Here is a 22,142-nt window from a genome sequence, read left to right on the forward strand (position 1 = left end):
ACACAATTTGCGCGCAATGCGATGTTCATGTAGTTCATCGATTATTTGCAACTGCGCATGTGCAAAAAAAAAACAGAATACCCCTAAAACACGTTACACAGAGTATAGGCACTAAGGTGCTGCTGAGATCGGGACAGAGGGTATCAGAAATAGGGCGGCAAAGTGATGGGTGTTCATGGGCGGTGACTGGCAGGTGGCTAGAAGTGAACACAAATAAAAGTCACTCTCATGGGCTGTCATGGGAGCAAAGTGCACGCCAGTGATAGTGGCTGCGTTCCCAAACACGCAGCCGCAGCCACAGGATGCCATAGACGGAGAAACTACACATGCCATAGGGCTGGCACAAGTGATGACAGTGCGCATAATGGTGCGCCAATAGTGGCGTGTATAGAATCGCCGGCGGTGTTACACCATGCAGAGATGCAGAAAGTGGGTGTCTCAGTCCTTGCATAATCAGACGCAGGCTACTACACCAGGGGAAGGCTAATACCAGCATTTGCATATTATCGCAGCCGCGACTTCAGCAACGTGAAAGAGCGGACGCAGCAGCATCCTCCTCTGAATCAGTCCCTCAGTCTACACACATAGCACCTGCAGAGCATGGTCTCACCTGTTAGAACACACCCTCTCCCCAGAAACACTTCAATACTGTAGGGGGGAGCATAGCATGTGCTTGCTCCAGGCGCTGCAACTCCACGCCACACCTTTGTTCAGGGGCGTATTTATAATGGGTGCAAGGTGTGCGGGGCACGCGGGCCCCTGGGTCCAGGGGGCGCCCGCACCCATAAAACTTAGCTCTCCGGAGTCCCTGTAAAAACGGCTGGAAAATGGCCGCCACGGCCATTTTCACGTTGTTTGCACATGTGCATGCGCTATAGACTCTGGGCACACTCTAGTGCCCAGAGTCTATTAGTGCGGCGCTGGCCGCGCTCTGCTCAGTGTGCAGCCGGCTGCCGGACGGAGAGGAGTGGGCCCGTGTTGGAGACTGCACACGGGCCCCCTCACTAGAAACGCCCCTGCTTCTGTTGATGGTGCTGGCTGGCAGTGCTAAAAGTTCTATTATCACTTTGCCAGCTTGTCCTGTGTATGCGCCAATTAGTATTTTGTAAAAAAAAAAAAAGTACATCATTTTGAGATAGCCGTGTATTGTCTGGGCATTTGCACGTTCAGGTCGTTAAGAGCAAGTGTGCAAATTTCACTAATGACGAGTGAAGAGAAAATGTGGTGATTTATTCTTTTTGTGTTAGACATTTAGGGGCCCATTTATTAAGGATCGCATTTTGCAATGCGATCATTGCATGCAGTATCGCCCATGATCGCATTGCAAAATGCGATCATACCGGCCGAATGTATGACCCGGCACATGCACGAAGACGGGCTCCGAAAATAGCCCGTCCCTGCGATGTGGCCGGAGCACATTCCTGGCTGCTGCGCATGCGCAGACCCGTGGACTGCACATGAGCAGCGCCCATTGCCGGCGGAGGGATCTGGAAGATCCCTCCGCCGGCTCAAATGCGGTAAGTGCCCATAGGACACAGCGGCTAACGCTATCTGCAGATGGCGTTAGGTGCTGGGGTCAACATCGGGAATGCGATGCATTCCCGATATTGATACATTTGGCAGCATCGCATCCCCCATAGAAACCTATGGGGGAGGCGGCTGCCGGCGGCAATGGAGGGATCGCAGCAGGTATCGGAGATACCTGCTGCGGTCCTTCCTTCATACATTCGGGGGATACTAAGTATTTGAGGTAAATGTGCCCCTTAATGTCTTGTAAAAAAAATATAAGTATATAAGTATATAAGTTAAGTACAGGTTGAGTCTCCCATATCCAAATATTCCGAAATACGGAATATTCCGAATTACGGAATAAATTTGGCATGACTGAGATAATAAAACCTTTGATTTTTGATGGTTCAATGTACACAAACTTTGTCTAAGGCACAAATTATTAAAATATGGTATAAAATTACCTTCAGGCTGTGTGTATAAGGTGTATATGAAACATAAATGTATTTCATGTATGTACACAAACTTTGCTTGAGCCACAAAATTATTGAAAATATTGTATAAAATGAGCTGCAGGATATGTGTATAAGGTGCATATAACACATATATGCATTCTGTGTGTATATTGGGGTCCCATTCCCAAGTTATTTCATTATGATATGCAATTATTCCAAAATAGGTAATATTCCGTTATCCAAAATACCCCTGGTCACAAGCATTTTGGATATGGGAGACTCAACCTGTATATTACCTGGTTATTCAAATCCCTATATTATTAATGATAAGAACAGAAACAATCGGTCTGCAATTTAAATCAGTGCTGGAAAAATGACAGGTGGGGGGGGTGAGAACAGACGTGTTTCCAAGGCCTTCGAATTGGCTGAGTACTTTGAAATTTGGGCGGCCCTCAGGCTCTCTGTTTTGTACGTGACCCATTCTGTGTCCCTGTGCGCAGTACACAACATGTTTAAAGAAAATGCAGGTCTCTAACGCGCCTGTGCAACAAATCTCTCATTCATAACAAAGCTGAAGGCTGTTCCCTGTCCACACTAAATGGAGTAGAATCTCAGGTGACAGCAGCATGTGAAAAATGCACGAAAGACCGAGGTCTAAAGAAAGCAGGAACATGATCTTAGGCAATATTCAATTTCAAAGGCCTTTTTACAGTTTTCAAGAAATGGATCATTTAAAAATATAGGTGTCTAGCAGGCCGCGGCTGAAAGGTCACTGGTTTCCGAACTGTGCAGCTCCATATACACCTGAGGTGGAATAACACAAGCGCCCGCCAGGTGCTAAAAAACATACAGTATAGGTGAAAACCACAAAAAGCTGCCAGCTAAAGGTTAGTAAAGCCAATTATTGTGATTATATTCAAGGCTGGACTTCTGCTTATGTAATCCATGGTGTAAAATAAACGTTACCTTTCTGCTCATGATTTAACACTGTGTCATAGATGAGGTTATTTATTGCACAATCGTGCGCATAGTGCGAGCATTGAATTCCTGGCTCATACAGTGAATACAGTGTATGCCAGATAAACATGGCTCTGTCATATGTTTATTTGTTGAGGGTAAAGGTGTGTGAAAGAGAACATAAGTCAGATGCCTTAAAGGCCACATAATCTGCATACACTGAAAGCAGCCATTTTGTGGGCTGAACTAACATTCATAAGAGTCCCAATTTGGAAGGGTCCTTAGTCAGGACAGGTCGCACACATGCAGCCATATAACTTTTAAAGTGATTTACGTAATTTAGTGAAATTTTACACACACTTTGGGCTATGATAAACATTAGGAAGTCCAGCTATTCACATATGCGCAAAGCGAAGACCAGCTGTTCACCACCCTAGTCAGCAGCGCAGTCCAAAATTCAAAGGGGAGCCACGCCAACTGCCAGTGAGGATATAACCAGTGAGGATGGTGGTTGGAGAAGTTCCATTATTTGAATTTTGCACTGCGCTGTAGCCACCTCGACCTCTGGAGCCGCCACTGCTAGTCAGTAAGTATTCCTGCTCCTGACAGTGGTGTTGTGTACTGTGGTGTCCACATTCAATGTTGCCTGTGTGCTACGTGCCGATATGAACCGGTACACAGCTGTTTTATTATCCAGACGTACTGGAAAACTGAGTCAATAAAGGCATGCTGCAAACCTTCCATAACATGGAGCCACGTGTTCAAGCTGGCCTGGATGCTAATGGCGAACACTTTCAACACTTGCTATGACTTCCTCATGTTTCTCATAGACCAAGGTATCACATTTATCACAGTCTGTGTCACATTTCACTAAATTATGTGAATTACTTTAAAAGTTATACGAAAAACTTTGGGGCCTTTAGCGAGTGAAACACCCTGTACTACAGAGAGTATAAGTGATAACCATACTGTACTGCAGAGCCATAACTAGACTATTTGGTGCCCTGTGCCCAGGGCCGGATTAAGGTCTGTGGGGGTCCCTGGGCAACAAACTTGTGGGGGGCCCTATATACCACTGTTTCTTGTCACCCAAGAATTTTTTCTTTCTTTCTATTCACCTTAATGCCCCTCTTGCAATGCCCACTGTAGAAGTTCCCCTTATGCAATGTCCCCAGTAATGGCCCCCCCATGCAGTGCTCCTTATGCAGTGCCTCCTGTAGTAGTCCCCCCTATGCAGTGCCCCCTGTAGTAGTGCCCCTTATGCAGTGCCCCCAGTATTGGTCCCCCCTATGCAGTGCCCCTTATATAATGCCCACAGTAGTGGTCCCCCTTATACAGTGCCCCCAGTAGTTGTCCCCCCTATGCATTGCCCTCAGTAGTAGTCCCCCCCTATACAGTGCCCCCAGTAGTAGTCCCCCTATGCAGTGTCCTTTATATAGTACCCCCAGTAGTATTCCCCCAAAAGCATTACCCCCAGTAGTAGTCCCCACCTATACAGTGCCCCCAGTAGTAGTCCCCCCTATACAGTGCCCCCAGTAGTAGTCCCCCATGCTCTGCCCCCATTAGTAGTCCCCCCCATACAGTGCCCCCAGAAGTAGTCCCCCCTTGCTCTGCCCCTAGTAATCCCCCCATGCAGTGCCCCCAGTAGTAGTCCCCCCATGCTCTGCCACCAGTATTAGTCCCTCCATACAGTGCCCCCAGAAGTAGTCCCCCCTTGATCTGCCCCTAGTAGTCCCCCCATGCAGTGCCCCCAGTAGAAGTCCCTCCATGCTCTGCCCCCAGTAGTAGTCCCCCCTATGCAGTATCCCCAGTAGTAGTCCCCCCATGCTCTGCCCCCAGTAACAGTCCCCCCCCTATGCAGTGCCCCCAGCAGTAGTCATCCCATGCTCTGCCCCCAGTAGTAGTCCCCCCTATACAGTACCCCCAGTAGTAGTCCCCCCATGCTCTGCCCCTAGTAGTAGTCCTCCCTATACAGTGCCCCTAGTAGTAGTCCCCCCTAAGCATTGCCCCTAGTAGCACACACACCCCTATACAGTGCCTCCATGAAGTGGCCCCCCTATACAGTGACCCTTGTTGCTGCCCCCCTATGCAGTGTCAGTGCCCCCACACACAAAAAAACCGTACCTGAATCCCCGCTCTTGACACGACCGCCGATGTCTGCTCCGAGTCCCGGGTCTTCTGTTACAGAGTTGGGAGAGACATCAGCATCATGACGTCTCTCCCATCATCACTAGCTCCGGGGGGGGAGCCGGAAGGCGGAGCTCATGAGTGAGCTCCAGCCGGCACCCTCAGTTGAGGAAGCAGCCAATGAGAGTCTGTCTGACTCTCATTGGCTGCTGTAACATACACACAGCTGCCGCCGGATGCTGTGTGTATGTCACTGTGTAGTGTGGACTGCGCTCACTGCGGTCTACACTACACTAGCGGAGGGGACGCTACCGGTGGGTGCAGACAGCACACCGCTGCTAGTGGGGGCCCCTCCATGTGTGGGGGCCCAGGGACGACCGCCCCTGTGCCCCCCCTTAATCCGGCCCTGCCTGTGCCAGAGAGAGCATTGGTGCCCACCCATTTTTTAAATAGGGACATAAGATAATGCATCTGAAAAAGGGCCATGGCTTCATGGGGAAGGGCCAGGGAATAGATAGGGGAGATGTTGGGGATAAAAGAAGAGGAAGCTACAAGAGAGAATGATAACAAACAGGAAAATTGACAGGTCCAAACAGCGCCCCCTGCCCTGCGGTGCCCTGTGCCATGGCACTGATCGCACCACCCTAGTTACGGCCCTGCTGTACTGTATACTGCACACAGCATTAGTGACCACCATATTGAAAAACATAATTGCCCTTCTGCTCCATGGGAGCTTTCTGTCCTTCCTGAGCTCGCCCTAGGACACCTGCGTTACAGTTTGACCGGTGTAACACCCCAGTCAAACTCCCAATCCGTAAGATTCACACTGATCTGTGCAGTGCTTCTGCTAAACACGCTGCTGAGGAGGGGGGTCTATTTTTAACTTCTATCTTGACCCAAGTTTGCTCCATTTACAATTGTGCTAGCAGACACGATTCTTGGTAAATGCCCGTGTTGTATTCCTACTTTCTATGGAAAGTGCTTGCGAGTTTGGGCGATGGTGTATTTATTTCTATTTGTGTTTTCACCTGTGCTTTTCAGAGAGATTTGTGTTTTGTCATCTGTATTTGCCTTTAGTACAAATGTGTCCACATACATCTATCCTCCGTGCGCTACAAGTCGTGCTACACATAACGCGGGAGCTTCACGTGACTCGGTAGCGCTGAGCGTCTTTTCATGCAACTTTTTACCTTCAATTGTGTATTATTCGCACAGCAATGCAAATATTTAGCACACGCAGCTTCTGGTGATTAAAAATGATATGTGGCATGCCTATGTTCTGTGTGCGACTGCGGGTGTATCTGCATACGAAATGCTACGTTACAATGTTACAGCCGCTGACACTGTGACATAGCGTTTCGCATGCAGATACACCCGCAGTCGCTCACAGAATAAGACACATTTGAATGTAAAGGGTCGCACAAAAAGACGCTCGGCGCTACCGAGTTACGCCGCGGCATGGCACGACTAGGTCTGTTTAGCGTGCAAGGAGGCTAGATGTATGAGCACACATCTGTAAATCTCCATGTTTAAAAAACAGGGCAAAGTCCCCCATGAATGCCATCTTGGACAGACATGATTCTTGACATGATTTACCCCTACGACACTCCTCTGGATTTGTCATTACAAATGGGTGAATTTGAAAACATACCATGTTCTGCACACACGATAATCTTGGTGGTTTTAGATTTTTGTTTTAATTTAAAAATAACAGGTCTATGCACAAAATGCAGACTGTGGTCTGTACAATTTCTGGCCATTTTAAGCATGCAGCAACTGCATGTAGAAGATTGCAGCAGCTGCAAGAATAGTTTAATTTGCCCTGCCACCAACAGTAGCAAGATGTAGTAACGAGGTGGAACTCCACCCTTTATATGCTTCAGCAACTGGAGAACCAGCAACATGCCCCAACATAGGGTGTGGTGGGTCATGTTACCTTAATGCATCATACTGAAGAATTCTCTTAGTTTTAATTAAACTACTAAAAAATCAGCTAGAGAAGCTGAAGGAGGAGATAAAACTATAAAAGTATGTTGGACTTGTAGATTAAGGATAGATGTACTAAGCCCTAGGGCTATATTTACTAAAGTGAGAGTTTTTAGAAGTGGAGCTGTTGCCCATAGCAACTAATCAGATTCTACTTAAGATTTAACTAGCACCTTCTAGAAGATAATAGCTAGAATCTGACTGGTTGCTATGGGCAACATCTCCACTTCTAAAAACTCTCACTTTAGCAAATTCACTAAAGTAAATTCACCCCTTAGAGAGAGAAAAAGTGGAGAGAGATAAAGTACCAACCAATCCTCTTAACTGCCACTTTACAGGCTGTGTTTGAAAAATTAGTTAGGAGCTGATTGGTTGGTACATTATCTCTCTCCACTTTATTGTTCTCCAAGCCTTAATACATCTCACCCTAAATTCTTTATTCACTTTGCCAGGACTCAAGGGTTGCAATTGGATCAGTACATTTTGTCAACCATGCTTGTTCTGAGGTTTAAGTATGTTTTGTCTTGCTTTCTAACTGACAAAGGCCCTCATTCAGAGCCACTCGTAAGCGGCAGCTCGTTCGCTCCGAGCGATGTTTGCCCAACTGCGCATGCGTACGGATCGTTATACGCATGCGCGAACCAGTCAGTGCGGCCGAAATTCATGTGCTCGCAAAATAGCGAATGCCTGCTAATTTGAGTGACAGGATGAGGCGTATGTGGGTGGTAACAGGGGAAGGTGCTTGAAAATGGGGAGTGGAAATCAGAACGCAGGCGTGCTTAAAGGTCAAAACGGGCGTTTTATGGGTGTGCATATTTAAAACAGCAGCGTCATTGACCACGTCACTGGGTTTTTTTTAGCCAGAACTGCTCGCAAAATTGTGGTAGCAAAAACCAACCACAAGAATAGCGAGCAGTTCATACCCTGTTCGATGTACTCGATTAATCTAATAAATAGCGGACATGACGTCGGATGCGAGCGGCCAGGGGGCGTAGTTTCCCAAAAAACGACCGCAAGTTTTGTTCGCTCGTTCAGACCTAGAGGCGTGAACAGACCGCAAACAGCGAACGGTTCATTTGAATAGCCACCCCTATTTTCTGGACGAGCGAGCGCAAATAGCGACCGGCTCTGAATCAGGGCCAAAGATCCTAAGAGATGCAAAGAGCTCCTAGCTAGCAAGTTGTCAGCTCAAATGACACATGACTTGATGTCTCCTGCTTCAGATTCTCCTGCAAATGCTACTGCCAGGAAAAACATGATCTTTTCCAAGAGACCCACTGATGATGATGAGTCAACTCAGTGCACCTGAGAGAAACATTATGACATTAAAATTATTCCCCACATATAGTGACTCAATCTGATATAGTAAGATTCAATAGGATGGTGGAGGATTACTTTGATGATAATGTACAAATTAGCAAGCAGCTTTGCAATTCTGTCCTTACAATTATGGTAATGCAGCAGGAGGCATCATGTCTCCAGCATGCAATACTTATCCAAGCTACGTCCAAGGACACAGCATCCGATAATCTGCGATAACATTGGACAGCTAAGTGGACCATGGGGTCATGCATGCAGATGGGAGAAAGAGGCTAGGAAATCTGCATCAGCAGATGGAGATCCTGACCTCTCCCCCCCCCCCCCAACGGCAGCGACATGCCCCATTTTAAAATACAGAGGCCGTCAACACCCCCTCCTGCCCACATACGGCAGCAGACTGTCAATCACTGACAGTCTGCATGCGAACATGCAGGACCCTTACTGCACATGCACAGCATGGGTCCTGCAAAAAAAGGAAATTTGGAGCCCCTTGTTCAAACTACAGTAGCTATGGTGTCCTTAAGCTGTCCACTCTCCAATGTGTACTCAGACAGAGTGTTTAGCACAGCCGGGAACCTTGTAAGAGATCGGCATAGGAGGCTACTTCCATAACATGTGGAAAAACAGATGTTCATGAAAATGAACTACAAATTCTATGAGAAAGACCTTTAAAACCAATTACAGCAAGCAGAGACTTCTGTAACATTGGTTTCCAGTGGGGATGAGCTAATATTGTGGGATGATGATGATATTTACAACAGTGATGAGGAGGATGATGACATCTTTAACCTGTGATGATGATTAATAACACTGTTAGCTGCCTTAAGACTATTGGTAGCTTGGTTTAACCAAACCACCAAGCTTGTGTGGGGGCCCAAACAAACCAAGCACTTCAGCCACAAAAGTAGCAGTCCCTGTCGCTAAAGTGCTTGGTTTGGGGTGGATGGGAGGGTACAAGGACAATGCCATTGTATACCACTTTTCATGATGGGCTTTGGGTTGTGTGTGTTTGACAGGCAGGGTATACAGCGCATCGGAAAGTATTCACAACGCTTCTCTTTTTCCACATTTTGTTATGTTACAGCCTTATTCCAAAATGGAATAAATTTATTTTTGTCCTCAAAATTCTACACACAATACCTCATAATGACAACATGTAAAAAAATTTTTTGAGATTTTTGCAAATTTAATAAAAAAAACCACTAAAGGTGCGTACACACACGATGTAAATAATAAACGATTTTCATTGAACGATTTTCGTTCAGTTTGTCCCTTGAAAAAGTGAACGAAAATCGTTTTACAAAGTAGTTGGTTTTACTTTACTTAATAAATGATTTTCTGTGTGTTGAAGGAAAAATGTTGCAACTTCTACTGAAAATCTTTCAGGTGGCCAGTCTGACTGAACTACAAACTGCAATCGACAAACGTGAACGCGCATGAACGATAATCGTTCATCGTTTTACACTGAACGATTTTTTGAACGATTGAACGACAATCGACGTCATTATAGTTAAATCATTCAAAAAATCGTTGTGTGTGTACGCACCTTAAGAAATCACATGTACATAAGTATTCACGGCCTTTACCATGAATCTCAAAATTGAGCTGAGGGCTTCCTGTTTCCACTGATCATCCTTGAGATGTTCCTACAGCTTAATTGTAGTCCACCTGTGGTAAATTCAGTTGATTGGACATGATTTTGTTAAGCATTCACCTGTCTATATAAGGTCCCACACTTGACAGTGCATGTCAGAGCACAAACTAAGCATGAACTCCAAGGAATCGACTGTAGACCTCCAAGACAGGATTGTCTCGAGGCACAAATCTGGGGAAGGGTACAGAAAAATATCTGCTGCGTTGAAGGTCCCAATGAGCACAGTGGCCTCCATCATCCATAAATGGAAGAAGCTCGGAACCACCAGGACCCTTCCTAGAGTTGGCCGGCAGTCTAAACTGAGCAATCTAGGGAGAAGGGCCCTAGTCAGGGAGGTGACCAACAACCCGATGGTCCCTCTGTCAGAGCTACAGCATTCCTCTGTGGAGAGAGAACCTTCCAGAAGGACAACCATCTCTGCAGCAATCCACCAATCAGGCCTGTATGGTAGAGTGGCCAGACGGAAGCCACTCCTTAGTAAAAAGCACATGGCAGCCTGCCAAAATGCACCTGAAGGACTCTCAGACCATGAGAAACAAAAAAAAAAGAACTACTTGGCGTGAATGCCAGGTGTTATGTTTAGAGGAAACCAGGCACCGCTTATCACCAGGCCAATACCATCCCAACAGTGAAGCATGGTGGTGGCAGTATCATGCTGTGGGGATGTTTTTCAGTGGCAGGAACTGGGAGACTAGTCAGGACAGAGGGAAAGATGAATGCAGCAATGAGACATCCTGGATGAAAACCTGCTCCAGAGCACTCTTGACCTCAGACTGGGGCAACGGTTCATCTTTCAGCAGGACAACGACACTAAGCACACAGCCAAGATATCAAAGGAGTGGCTTCAGGACAACTCTGTGAATGTTCTTGAGTGGCCCAGTCAGAGCCCAGACTTGAATCCGATTGAACATCTCTGTAGAGATCTGAAAATGGCTGTGCACCGACGCTTCCCATCCAACTTGATGGAGCTTGAGAGGTGCTGCAAAGAGGAATGAGCGAAACTGCCCAAAGATAGGTGTGCCAAGCTTGTGGCATCATATTCAAAAAGACTGGAGGCTGTAATTGCTGCCAAAGGTGCATCAACAAAGTATTGAGTAAAGGTTGTGAATACTTATGTACATGTGATTTCTAAGTTTGTTTGTTTTTTGTTTTTTTTATTAAATTAGCAAAAATCTCAAAAAACTTTTTACACGTTGTCATTATGGGGTATTGTGTGTAGAATTTTGAGGACAAAAATTAATTTATTCCATTTTGGAATAAGGCTGTAACATAACAAAATGTGGAAAAAGTTAAGCGTTGTGAATACTTTCCGGATGCACTGTATTACTGTACTTTACTGGGGTGTTCATGCTCTGTATCTTCCAAGACCAGATTCTCATACAGGTATATAGGCCTCGTTTCTGGCAGATTCTCCACAGATATAGAGTAGCATCATCCTTTATTGTGTGTGTTTGACAGGCAGAGTCTATTTAACTATGATGAGCACAGATCATTTGAGTTGCTCATCTCAGCTTTTCCTCCTTTAGTACATATTGAAGTATAGTCTCCAGCTCCTGAACTTTCTTCTAGAGGACTAAATAGCAGCATACATCTTAAACTGGACAGCCACTTGTCACAGGCGTTGATGTTCTGTATCTTGCATTTTGTATCTTGTAATTTGTATCTGTACGATTTGATTTGATTGGGCCTTTAATTTGCTGGTTGGACTCAGTGTGGGCCAGCATTTTATTAATAAACCACAAACAAATTTGATACAAAACGAGAATGTCACGGCAGGTTCTTCAGAGATAAAATTAGAAATTTTAAAAAAATTGTCAGACAATGAATCAGACCGGCAGTGTCTTTCTCCTCATGCCGTACAATTCCCAGTGATGGCATAAAATCCAGGATTCAGACCCATTTATAATTTTGAATCAATAATTTATGTGCTTTTGATTACTGTTAGCTACCAACCAACTAAAACTTAAATTTAGTAAAGGTCGGTTTTGGTTCTAAACCAAAACTGACGGTAAACGATGGACATCGCTATATGTTGCTGTAAGAATAAAATGACTCTTTATAATCTGTCGGGTTTCTGCTTCAATTGAGACCCGACGTCAAAGTCAGTTGGGTTTTGCAGCTTTACATGCTATCGGTTTTGATCTTCCAGTGCAAAATCGACGCTAAGAGAATTAAAGAAACTATGGCAAACCCGTCCAAACAGAAGCACTGCACAGCTCACTATGATCTGTGCAGGCTACTTAGGCGTAAAAGCAATGAGGACCCACTGGCACTTATAGTCTATAGTCTGTAGAGAAAATATAAAAATAACCACAGCACACACACACTGGCTGTTGGCAATATTTTGTTGTTTTTAAAGAACAAAACAAAAAAAACCCCACACAAATGACATACTGCACTTACCAAATCCTTGTGTGGCCTCCTCTTGGGTTCATGTAGACATCCATACACATTATGTACATAGCTTCCGAGAACTGACAAGTCATTCGGGGACACTGTCATAGATTCATAGATTTGAATGGGAAAGCAATGATTTGCTGAGAGCAGTCGGTTGCTATGACAGTGCCCACTCTCAGCCAATCAGCGCTTTTCCTATTCATTCCAATGACATTGCCCACTACTGACCGTCAGTTCAGGTTAGACATTGCACATTGCTCATGCTTTCGGTTTATTTTCTGATGGATGCCTACATGGACAGAAGAGTAGGCAACCCAAGAATATGGTAAATATGAAATCTGTGGTTATTTTAATATTTGGTAAGTATGACATCTGTGGTTATTTTAATATTTTCTTTACAGGTGGACTACAGGTGCCAGCAGGCCCTTAATGTCCGAGCGTACTGGCAGTTGTTGTTCCACAAGTGCCGACATGCAGGGACAGGCTGCCTTGGATTTCTAGTCTACCTGTAACAAACAATATTATTAACCATTAACCCTGCAACAACCAGGGGAGCAGGGAATAGCCATGGGCTGGTAGTTCCTCAGGAGGGAGGGGTCTATTTTAGTTTTGGGGACCCCAGTTTCTGAGTACAGGACTGACCAGTTTGGGGCTGGTTAATGTGATGGCAGGAGAATCTCACGCTGTGTGTCCCCTTGCTATGGCATTAATCCCTGGCTGGTTCAACCCGGTGATGGTCAAAGGAAAATAGGGGAAACCCCACACCGTTTTTCAACCTACTTTCCTATACCAACCCCAGTTCTATATTATTGTGATTATCTGTGGGCATCTCTGGCGGCACACTTGGGAACCTAGCGTCCCACGGCACAGCAGTTGAAAAACGCTGCCTTACTGTTTGAAAATTGTATAAAATAATATTAAAATAATTAGTTTTTCATATCATGAACCACTGTCAAAACTATTGACATATAAACATATATACAGCAGCCAAAAAAACCCTACAAAAATGTTTTTTTTATGTAAAACGCAATATATATATATTTCTACTAGCCTAATCTTAAACCTAACTCTAAAACAAACCCTAAAAATAATCAAAAAACAGTAATGTAATATGATATTCTGGTGTGAACATGGTAAATGTCAACATAATGAACATGTCGACATTTTAACCATGTTGACTTTCTGAATGTCGACATTCTGACCGGATCTCGGACACACAAGATACAACTTAGCACTTTAGCGGCCAGTTACTGAAATAACATTGCTTTACTTCCACAGAACACAGTGTTTTTATATAACCGATTTATTTATAAGGTGTTTAGCCAGTGAGGAACACATTGTACACTGAATTGCATCTCCTGGAAAATAATTCAGAATTATTATTTTTTTCAATTACATTCTCCAAAGATGTACTAGGAGACTCAAGTCCCAGATTAAACTGTCCATCTGTTCACTTTTATTAGTATGTTAATTTGATATTTTCTGTTGGTGTTTATCTAGGTATATTTTCCTAGCTGTAATGCAGTTCCGACATTTTCATTCGAATCCTCACTGCACATGCTGTAAGTCTTGATTTACTGGTAAAATGTACTAAATGCCACAGTTGTCACTTGTGCAACATTTACATTAAGCAGAGCTGTCCACTCGTGAGTCTTTGGCCAGTTCTGTTTGTAGTCACATTATGTAAAGAGTACATACTTCTGGCAAACATCATACTAATTGGCTCTAATGACGTAGCTCTCTACTGACGATGATAAAATAAACTTACTTATATTCATAATCGATTAGGTATTCAGTGGATTTTTTTGTTCATTATACCATACGTTAGTATATAAAATATGCAATATTTTTCCTTGGAAGTAGCTACAGTTGGGCTGCTACTTTGGATCAGTAGGCACAATCCATGTAGGGTCGTTGCAGAATAAATCTCCAGGAAATTAGATATATGTTTTTGTGTTAAATAATTTCCATGACTAATACTGTACAATGGTTTTATTACTGTTTTATTGATTTAAAATCCTGCATGATAGTAAATGAATGTGTACCTATTTTTTTTATTGTACTTGGAAATTGTGCTTTCTTTTGATTCCCTGGGTTCCATCTCAGCCACTTCCTATCAGTCATCTTCAACCTCTGGTGGAGTGGCAGGCCAAAAACTACAGCAACCCTACAAAATTCTATAGGCATCCAAAATACTGTGAGTCACTATAGGTAACGAAAAACAGGAAAATCAGGTAATAATTTTAATATATGCACATGTGCACAAAACAGGAGTGAAAATAAATTATGGATCAGTCAGAGATCAGGCTTCTGATAAGACACAACCCATATCATAATCACCAATGTTATTGTAGTGTTTACAAATAGAGGAAGAATGAACATCAGAGGAATCTAAGCTGCCTCTATAAGGCTATACACAGGAGACTTTTCTTGGTCCTTGCTGATTGGCTTCTCCATATTCAGTGCACTGTGATTGGCCTGAATCTCCATTAGTATATAAAGTAATAGATACATTTGGGACAAATCTGCACTGGTTTTCAATTTGTTGAACTGTGGCTGAATTGGCCAACTTGATTTGTCCATCTCTATCCATAAACCCATCCAATGAGTTACATTTTTGACATACAGTATGAACTTTTGAGTGAAAGAGCCATAACCTAACTCCAGTACTAAATAGATTTCTGTTAATGTTCTCACTCCAATTAGAGCCCGATGAACAAATATACTGAAATGTATGTGAAGAATATCCATTGCTTCTCTGATGAGGTAAAATAATTTTCCTGGCCTTCTGCTACTGTGAGGGTGTTTTTCCAATTAACTCAAAAGGGGAGTAAGATCTTTGCCTGAGTACTAGTCAAGTGATAGTCTTTTACACCATGCTTTCCAAAATCAGGGTCTCTACATCCTAGGCAGTCTCTTGGCTTCACATGACGGTGTAAAGCAGGATACCCCTTGTTATGATCCAATGATGTGGCCACATTGCAACTTTCGTAAATCTGGCTACCATTTCCTGTGTCCTTCATTATTTCTTATTTAAAAAAAAATATACCATTGCCAATCTGACAAAGTTAAATCACAATATGTCGGGCTACACCCTTGAACTACCCAAACAAGACCCCTTTTTCCAAAAGCTATACCCCACAGTTCTGTAGGCAACTCATCTTTTGGTCCCTGAAAATCATGACTATCCCACCAAAAAGTAAAGTAACATCTCTGTTAATCTAATCAAGTATATATAAACATTTATAAATTAATGGTTTGTCCACTTAAATTCTAGATAATAAAAAGTGGTAATCCTGTGACATCACTATTGGGACATCACCAGGGATTTCTCTCAATGGAGTTCTGATTGCTGCAACTACATTTTTGCTATAGCCTGAACATCAGTCACCATCTTAAAAAAAAATATTTAACTTCTAAATCCTCAAAATATCAACATCTGTAAATCTATTCTATATTCTGTTAAAATAAAAGCCATAGCCTTATATTTGTTTCACATAGTAAAATTTTCAACTATGTTCTAGAATTTTTAGTTTTTCTCTTTACACTGATTCCTGAGTCTATCTCTGACCTTATAACATCTACTGAAAAATGTAAAATCCAGTCCACTAACTGCAAAGGTTTTGACTGTGTTTTTTTTTCATAGTCACATAGTAAAAAAAACAAAAACACCGCAAGACTTGATTGGCATGGTCTCAAAACAAAAAACTCTTGTTGTCTTAGATTTTTTTATCTTCTAAAAAAAAATATATACAATGAAGTCCTATTAAATGAAATTAAACTTGTATTTAACATTTTTGCAATTTACACCTTGCTTTGCATTTAGGTTTTTTTTTCTGGTATAAAGTCAACTAACCAGCACACCTATTAGTATAAACCACATTATACAAACAACATCTAGCTTTATTTATTTTTAATTAGAACATATCATTGCATTTGGCTATGAAAAAAAAATGCTTACAAAGATGTACACATTAGTGAACAGATATCACACAAAGCACAACTGACCAACTCATCACTTTTACAGTTATATTACATTAAGTAAACATATTCACATCATGAATATGCACGCTCTACAAAAAAAAAAGACGACAATAAATAAATCACATTATATGCAGACAGTTCTACTTACATCAGTACAATAGCATATTTTAGATTGTGAGTACTCCTATAGGGATTTCAACACTGCATAAGAAAAACTGTGCTATTCATCAGTAATATTGTATAAAATTATATTTACACATATACTATATATCACAACATTTGCACCAACAGGATTTTATATGTGTTTCTAGACCAATGCATTAAGAGTAATGAATGACTATAAATATTGTCTAGGTTCAGACACAGAGCAGGGAAGGGAGTCCTGGATTGAGTAGTTGCATATTGGGTGGGTCAGCCATTTAGTATTTCAGGATTTGGCTTATCAAACTAATTAATTGACTGCAGCTGTCAGGTCTTTATACAAACTAAGGCAATCAGCAAATACTTTGCTCTTAAATTGGGGAACAAAAACTATGCTGATCTATGATGAAAATAATTGGGAGTAAAAGTTTGGCTGTTTTGCACACACAGCCCACTCACTAGTTGTTAAGAGATTTATATAGTAAGAACTGGACTTTGTTTTCATGTTTTGTTTTTGCTTTTCCCCTATGTGGGAAAATGTGTGCCTACTTCCTTTAATCACCAATTAATAAATCTACCTGTCAACTACAGTACTTAAACTTAACTGGACTGGATTCTGCCAGTTTCCTTATGCTTCCTTATATGTTCCCTATCTACCCCAGGAGGTGGCGATCATGTTGTGATTATTCCCTATACTGTATATAATGAATATATATAGCTGACCAAACATACCCAAGTACTTTGCGACCCATTGGTATACTTTAACCTGGAAAGTTGATGCAATTAAATGGCTAATAGCGTATAGTCAGATTTGTTTTCCGAATAGCACAGTTTTTTGTATGAAGGGTATGATCCCCTTTAGTAGCATAATAACCATATTATACTGTATATTAAAGCTGTTAATAATTGTGTTTAACAGTAAACAAAAACTATTATCTGTAGATTAGACAAAATATGAAATTGTCTGTCAGTAGGAGTCAAACGCGTTGCCCCACAAATGACCACAGTGTCTGAATTCACTTTTGGAATTAAAGAAAATGTTTAGTTTCATATAGTAAGGTACTAACACAAATGAGACAATAAAATACATAAAAGATAATTCACATCCTGTAAAGAAAAATATATGGCAATTGATCTAATATAAACCAAAAATACCAGCTTATTTTTGATTACATTAACAAAAATGTGAAATGCGATCCTGTAGAGAGTTGCAGAAGCTAAATGCACATAAAAGAAATATATAAAGGGATCTTATATGTGTTACTTTTTTATGATCACTGCACTTTTTTAAAGCCTAGTAAACATACTTTAACAGATTAATAGATCTGATTTACATTCAGGAGCTAAATGGTCAAAATTTGCACCAGGAGAAACCATGTTGTGATCCTGAGGTGTAAATGCATTTTAATTTTGCATGCAAGGTAATACTGCCTGCTTTCGCATACAGCACTAAGCAACTGGATATCTATATTTTAACACTGCAATATGGAGTTGAGCTATGCCACGCCAACTCCACATATTTTAAATCCCCTCCTCCACCTTCCCCAGCACAGCATGGTTTGCCATGGTGCAAAATTGTACCTTCTAGTTGCATTTTCTCCCGAGTTTCTATGGGGCTCAATGTAAGACCTGTACATATGGAAACTTTCAATGTCAATGTTGCCTGCAGTGCTCAAGAGCAATAACGCCTGAAACCAAATTAATGAAGTCCCCCTTGGGAAGAGGGGTAGTGGGCTCCACTAATTTGGGGTGAATGGGATATATTTATGCCAGCACCCTCTGCTCACTGTAGCATAATGATGTGAATCATATCGCCACTTTGTAATGAGTTGAGATTGGAGACAAGATTTGCCCATAAATTCTCATTTTGGCCTGGCATCAGGGATAATATGTTTTAAGTCTCTCAGACATTCCTGGAGAGGCTTTAAGAACATGCTTTGAACTCATTAAAAGTAATTACAAAGTACAAGTTTTTGTGACTACTTAACTAGCATTGTTTTTCAACACCTGAAAATTAGCCCTAAAAGTTTGGGAAAGGAAATCTGTTTTTGTTTTTTTCGTTTTTTTTATCCAGTTATATTCTAAACTGTTAAATTCTCTTTCAAACTTGACACAAACAATAGTGGTTCAGAGAAAACAAAGTTATACTGCAGCACTGTCAGCCATTTGATTTCAAGGAAATACCAGAAATTAAATATGATCCCCACTCAATATTAAGAGAAAATAAAATGGTCAAAAGTTTAATAATGCGCTTTTCTAGTGTTATGCCACAAAAAAATCTAGACATTTAAATTAGCCTTGAGGAACCATAGTAGGCTTGTGTGATAAATTTCTATCTACTGTACATTACCAGCAAATATGGTAATGAAAAGATCATTACGTAAACATCACACTGAAAAAAAAAGTGTGAAGCTACTACCAGGACCTCACAGCTAATTGAACCAGCCCATTGGACTAAATAAATGACAGGCAATATGATTACATATGTCCAGTTTCAAATCAAATCAGTTTAATATAGTTAATCTATTAAGGTGCACAGTAAAATACTAAATAAGATAAAAATGTAGTAAAACTTGATACATCATAGCAAAGCTAACATTTTGTATCACATTACAGGACAAAAATCCATCAGATATTAAATATATGTTATTTAGGCATAGTTATTGTATTTTTGAAAAAATTGTCCTCAATGTCTACTATACTAATTGCCTTGCAGAATTATCCATGTTTTTATAACTTACATCAACAAATGTATGAAATATGAAAGGTGCACTTATTTCATTTTCAAGCATTAAAATTCTCCATGTTTGCTAAGGCTTTTCATACAGTACTGTATGGTTGTATCAATATGCGCTAAAATTCTAACAGCGACACCCAAAACATTTTATACAGTACAAGAAGAAATTTCAATATTAATTTAGCTCAATTGCTCACTTGGGTGCCTCCTATCTTGTTCACAATTTATATTTTATCATTCTTGTATGATAACATCTAGTTAAAATCTTTGCTATGCTTTTAATGTTACAAAGTATATTATATTTTTAACAGTTGTGTTTTTATCATTATTGCTTATATGATTTTACTGTTAAAATTTGATGATAATTTGGTCATTTTAGAAATTAAATTTGCACCAATAATAGATTTACTGTTTGGCCCTGCTACCAACTGCTCAGTACACAGGCCTCAAGCATTGTACCTTGGTTATATTGCAACATATTTATTTTTCTTATTATTTTTATTAGTTTTTGCAACATTTTTATTTAACTAAAGTGGTGCGTGTCTCAAAGGCATAACACAACTAAATAGAAATGTCCTAAACTATTAAAGAAATTGTATAATGTGTGTGTGCATGGTTGGAGTGATTACTAATGTTGAGAGTTCGGCCGCACTTACTTAGCAGTGTCCTTGGAACCTGTTATACCTATCCACAACAGTAGGAACAAAAGTACAGTATTTCCTAAACATGACTGTCAGACAAATTCTACCTAAATAATCTACTATTTATTTACAGTGAACACTGATCAAAAATTCTACTTTGTGTGATGTCAGCTCTTATCCTCACCTTTAACATGACAAACAAAAACATCTAAAATGCAGGATAACATTAAAGTAAAAAAGGTTAAACTGGAATGTTCTCTGTCTACAAAAACTTCTAAGTTATTTTACTGTACAATAATATATGATAATATTTACATTTTTTTTTATGTTTTCAGTATAAAATTATCAGACTCCAAATTTGGTGGTGTCTGTGGGCCTTTGTTTTTTTTCCAGAAATGCTTCAATTTCAGACATAATAGCTATTTGCTTCCCAATAAAGCCAAATCATGTAAATTTCCTGACACGGTATTATTACGATAATGAGGGCCCTCCCCTCATCCAGGCATCGCCCATGTAAAGGAGGATTAAATCATAAATCTTTGACATAAATATAATTTTTTTTTTCAAAAACTATGAACTTTACTTACTTCAGCAACTTTTAAATGTCTGATTTTAGGACACAAGGTTATGCATTTAAAATAGAATACTTGTGTCAATGAGATGCGAAGGCTTTTTAGCATATAATGATTTAAACAGCTTTATGGTGAATTAGGCTGTGTAATCGTAGCCCTATATAATTATATTTTATCTGCAAATATGTATAGAATTTTTTTTTAACAGTTCAGGTTTAATGCACAATGAAAAAAGTGTGTCAATTTCAAACCCAGACAACAAAACCTGTATCCTAAAGAGCTACTAAAAGATGATGCTTTTGAGACTATATTATTTCACAAGTATTTTAGTGGTATAGCAAACCCAAATTGGGTTATTACCTGTTAGATAATCTTTATAACTCTCTAGTGCGGGTGCTATATTGAGAATTTTACTGTTGACCACACTGTTTATGCAGTATAGTACAGTACTACGTACTAACACAAGGTAATTTTCTATCAGTTTGATAAATAATATATAGTTTTTGGTCCAATTGTTTCTCTGTTTGCAGTAAGACAAATTAATTTATTGTAAAAATATACAATTTTCAGAAATATCCAACTAAAATAATAGATTTGCTACACATATCATATGCTCTATATGAAAATAAAAAAAATCTAAGTACAAATAAACTATGAAATTATAGAATTTAAATTGAGTTTTCAGACTCTGATTTCACAGATCATTGATTCCAGGCACTATGTCTCAGAATCTTTGTTGCTTTCTGTTTTTAAACCTGTTTTAGAAACTTATGAGGAAACATTGATATGTATTTCCATTCAGCAAATATAGCTTTCATTATCAATATTAAATAAAAACCTATACAATATAAAACTTGAAAAAGATGTCCAGCAACGTTATCCTGAATATATTCTACGGCAAAAGAATTTCAACATCCACAGGGTTACAGTCACGGCCTGTGCTCACTCAAGGTTAACTAACTTACAGCTCTACGTCACACTGGGTAGCTGTATAGGGACTTCGCAAACCAGAAATATTTTACAAGATGGACAGAATTTTGGGCATCAATGCTTCATTGTGTTTGTGTTTAACTCACTAAAGTCAATAAAAGCTCTTTAGTGTGCGCTGGGAAAAAAATGTTTTGGTAAAAAGTGGCTTAAACTGCCCAAAGTTGTTTGATACAGACCATTTAAAATAACAAAAAAATAATAATGTGCAGCTATTGCTCTCTTTTATCTAGCTCACATTTGAATTTTACAAATTTGTTAATCATGAAACTGTCCCTTTCCATGAGATAAAAGGCCATGTGGCATCATATGATTAATAAATCATTCCTGAGTTTCTGAAAAAAATAATAATACAAAAGAAAAAACACAAAAGAATATTATTTTGCTACTCTTCTGTAAGAATTCCATCTGACGCCGAGATGTCTTTGGTTGCATCTTCATAAAATATACAAATTTTTCTTTTTGTTTAAGCCGCAGAAAAATTAGATCTGATGGAATCTTCCCGAAGTTGTCTGTGTTTGCCAATGTTACAGTCGTCATGCTGATTTCGCCTTTCAATAGTTATTCTATATTTCTTTCTGCAAATAATAAATAAAATATATATTGCTTTAAAGTAGATATTTCATGCAGAACTCTACAGCAAATAGCTTTGGTCTATGGTGGAACTGTGGTGAA

General features: G+C 40.4%; 1 protein-coding gene and 1 long non-coding RNA gene across 3 annotated transcripts in view; one reads left to right on the forward strand and one right to left on the reverse strand.

The window, feature by feature from the left end:
• Positions 1-2,580: 2,580 nt before the first annotated feature.
• The window catches only part of LOC148534331 (uncharacterized), a 51,145-nt gene continuing 31,583 nt past the window's right edge, over positions 2,581-22,142 (forward strand). For both annotated transcript variants that reach the window (XR_015877660.1, XR_015877661.1), the window contains exon 1: positions 2,581-2,851. This is a non-coding gene — a long non-coding RNA (uncharacterized LOC148534331). The remainder of the gene's footprint in view (positions 2,852-22,142) is intronic.
• NPR3 (natriuretic peptide receptor 3) overlaps positions 16,297-22,142 on the reverse strand; it is a 147,385-nt gene continuing 141,539 nt past the window's right edge. Inside the window, exon 8 of the mRNA XM_088466958.1 lies at positions 16,297-22,045. Within this exon, the coding sequence (XP_088323084.1) occupies positions 21,934-22,045 (112 nt within the window). The 3' untranslated portion in view covers positions 16,297-21,933. The remainder of the gene's footprint in view (positions 22,046-22,142) is intronic.

Source organism: Taudactylus pleione, unplaced genomic scaffold, assembly GCF_031769625.1.
Source record: "Taudactylus pleione unplaced genomic scaffold, aTauple2 ptg000068l, whole genome shotgun sequence".
Lineage (NCBI taxonomy): Eukaryota > Metazoa > Chordata > Amphibia > Anura > Myobatrachidae > Taudactylus > Taudactylus pleione.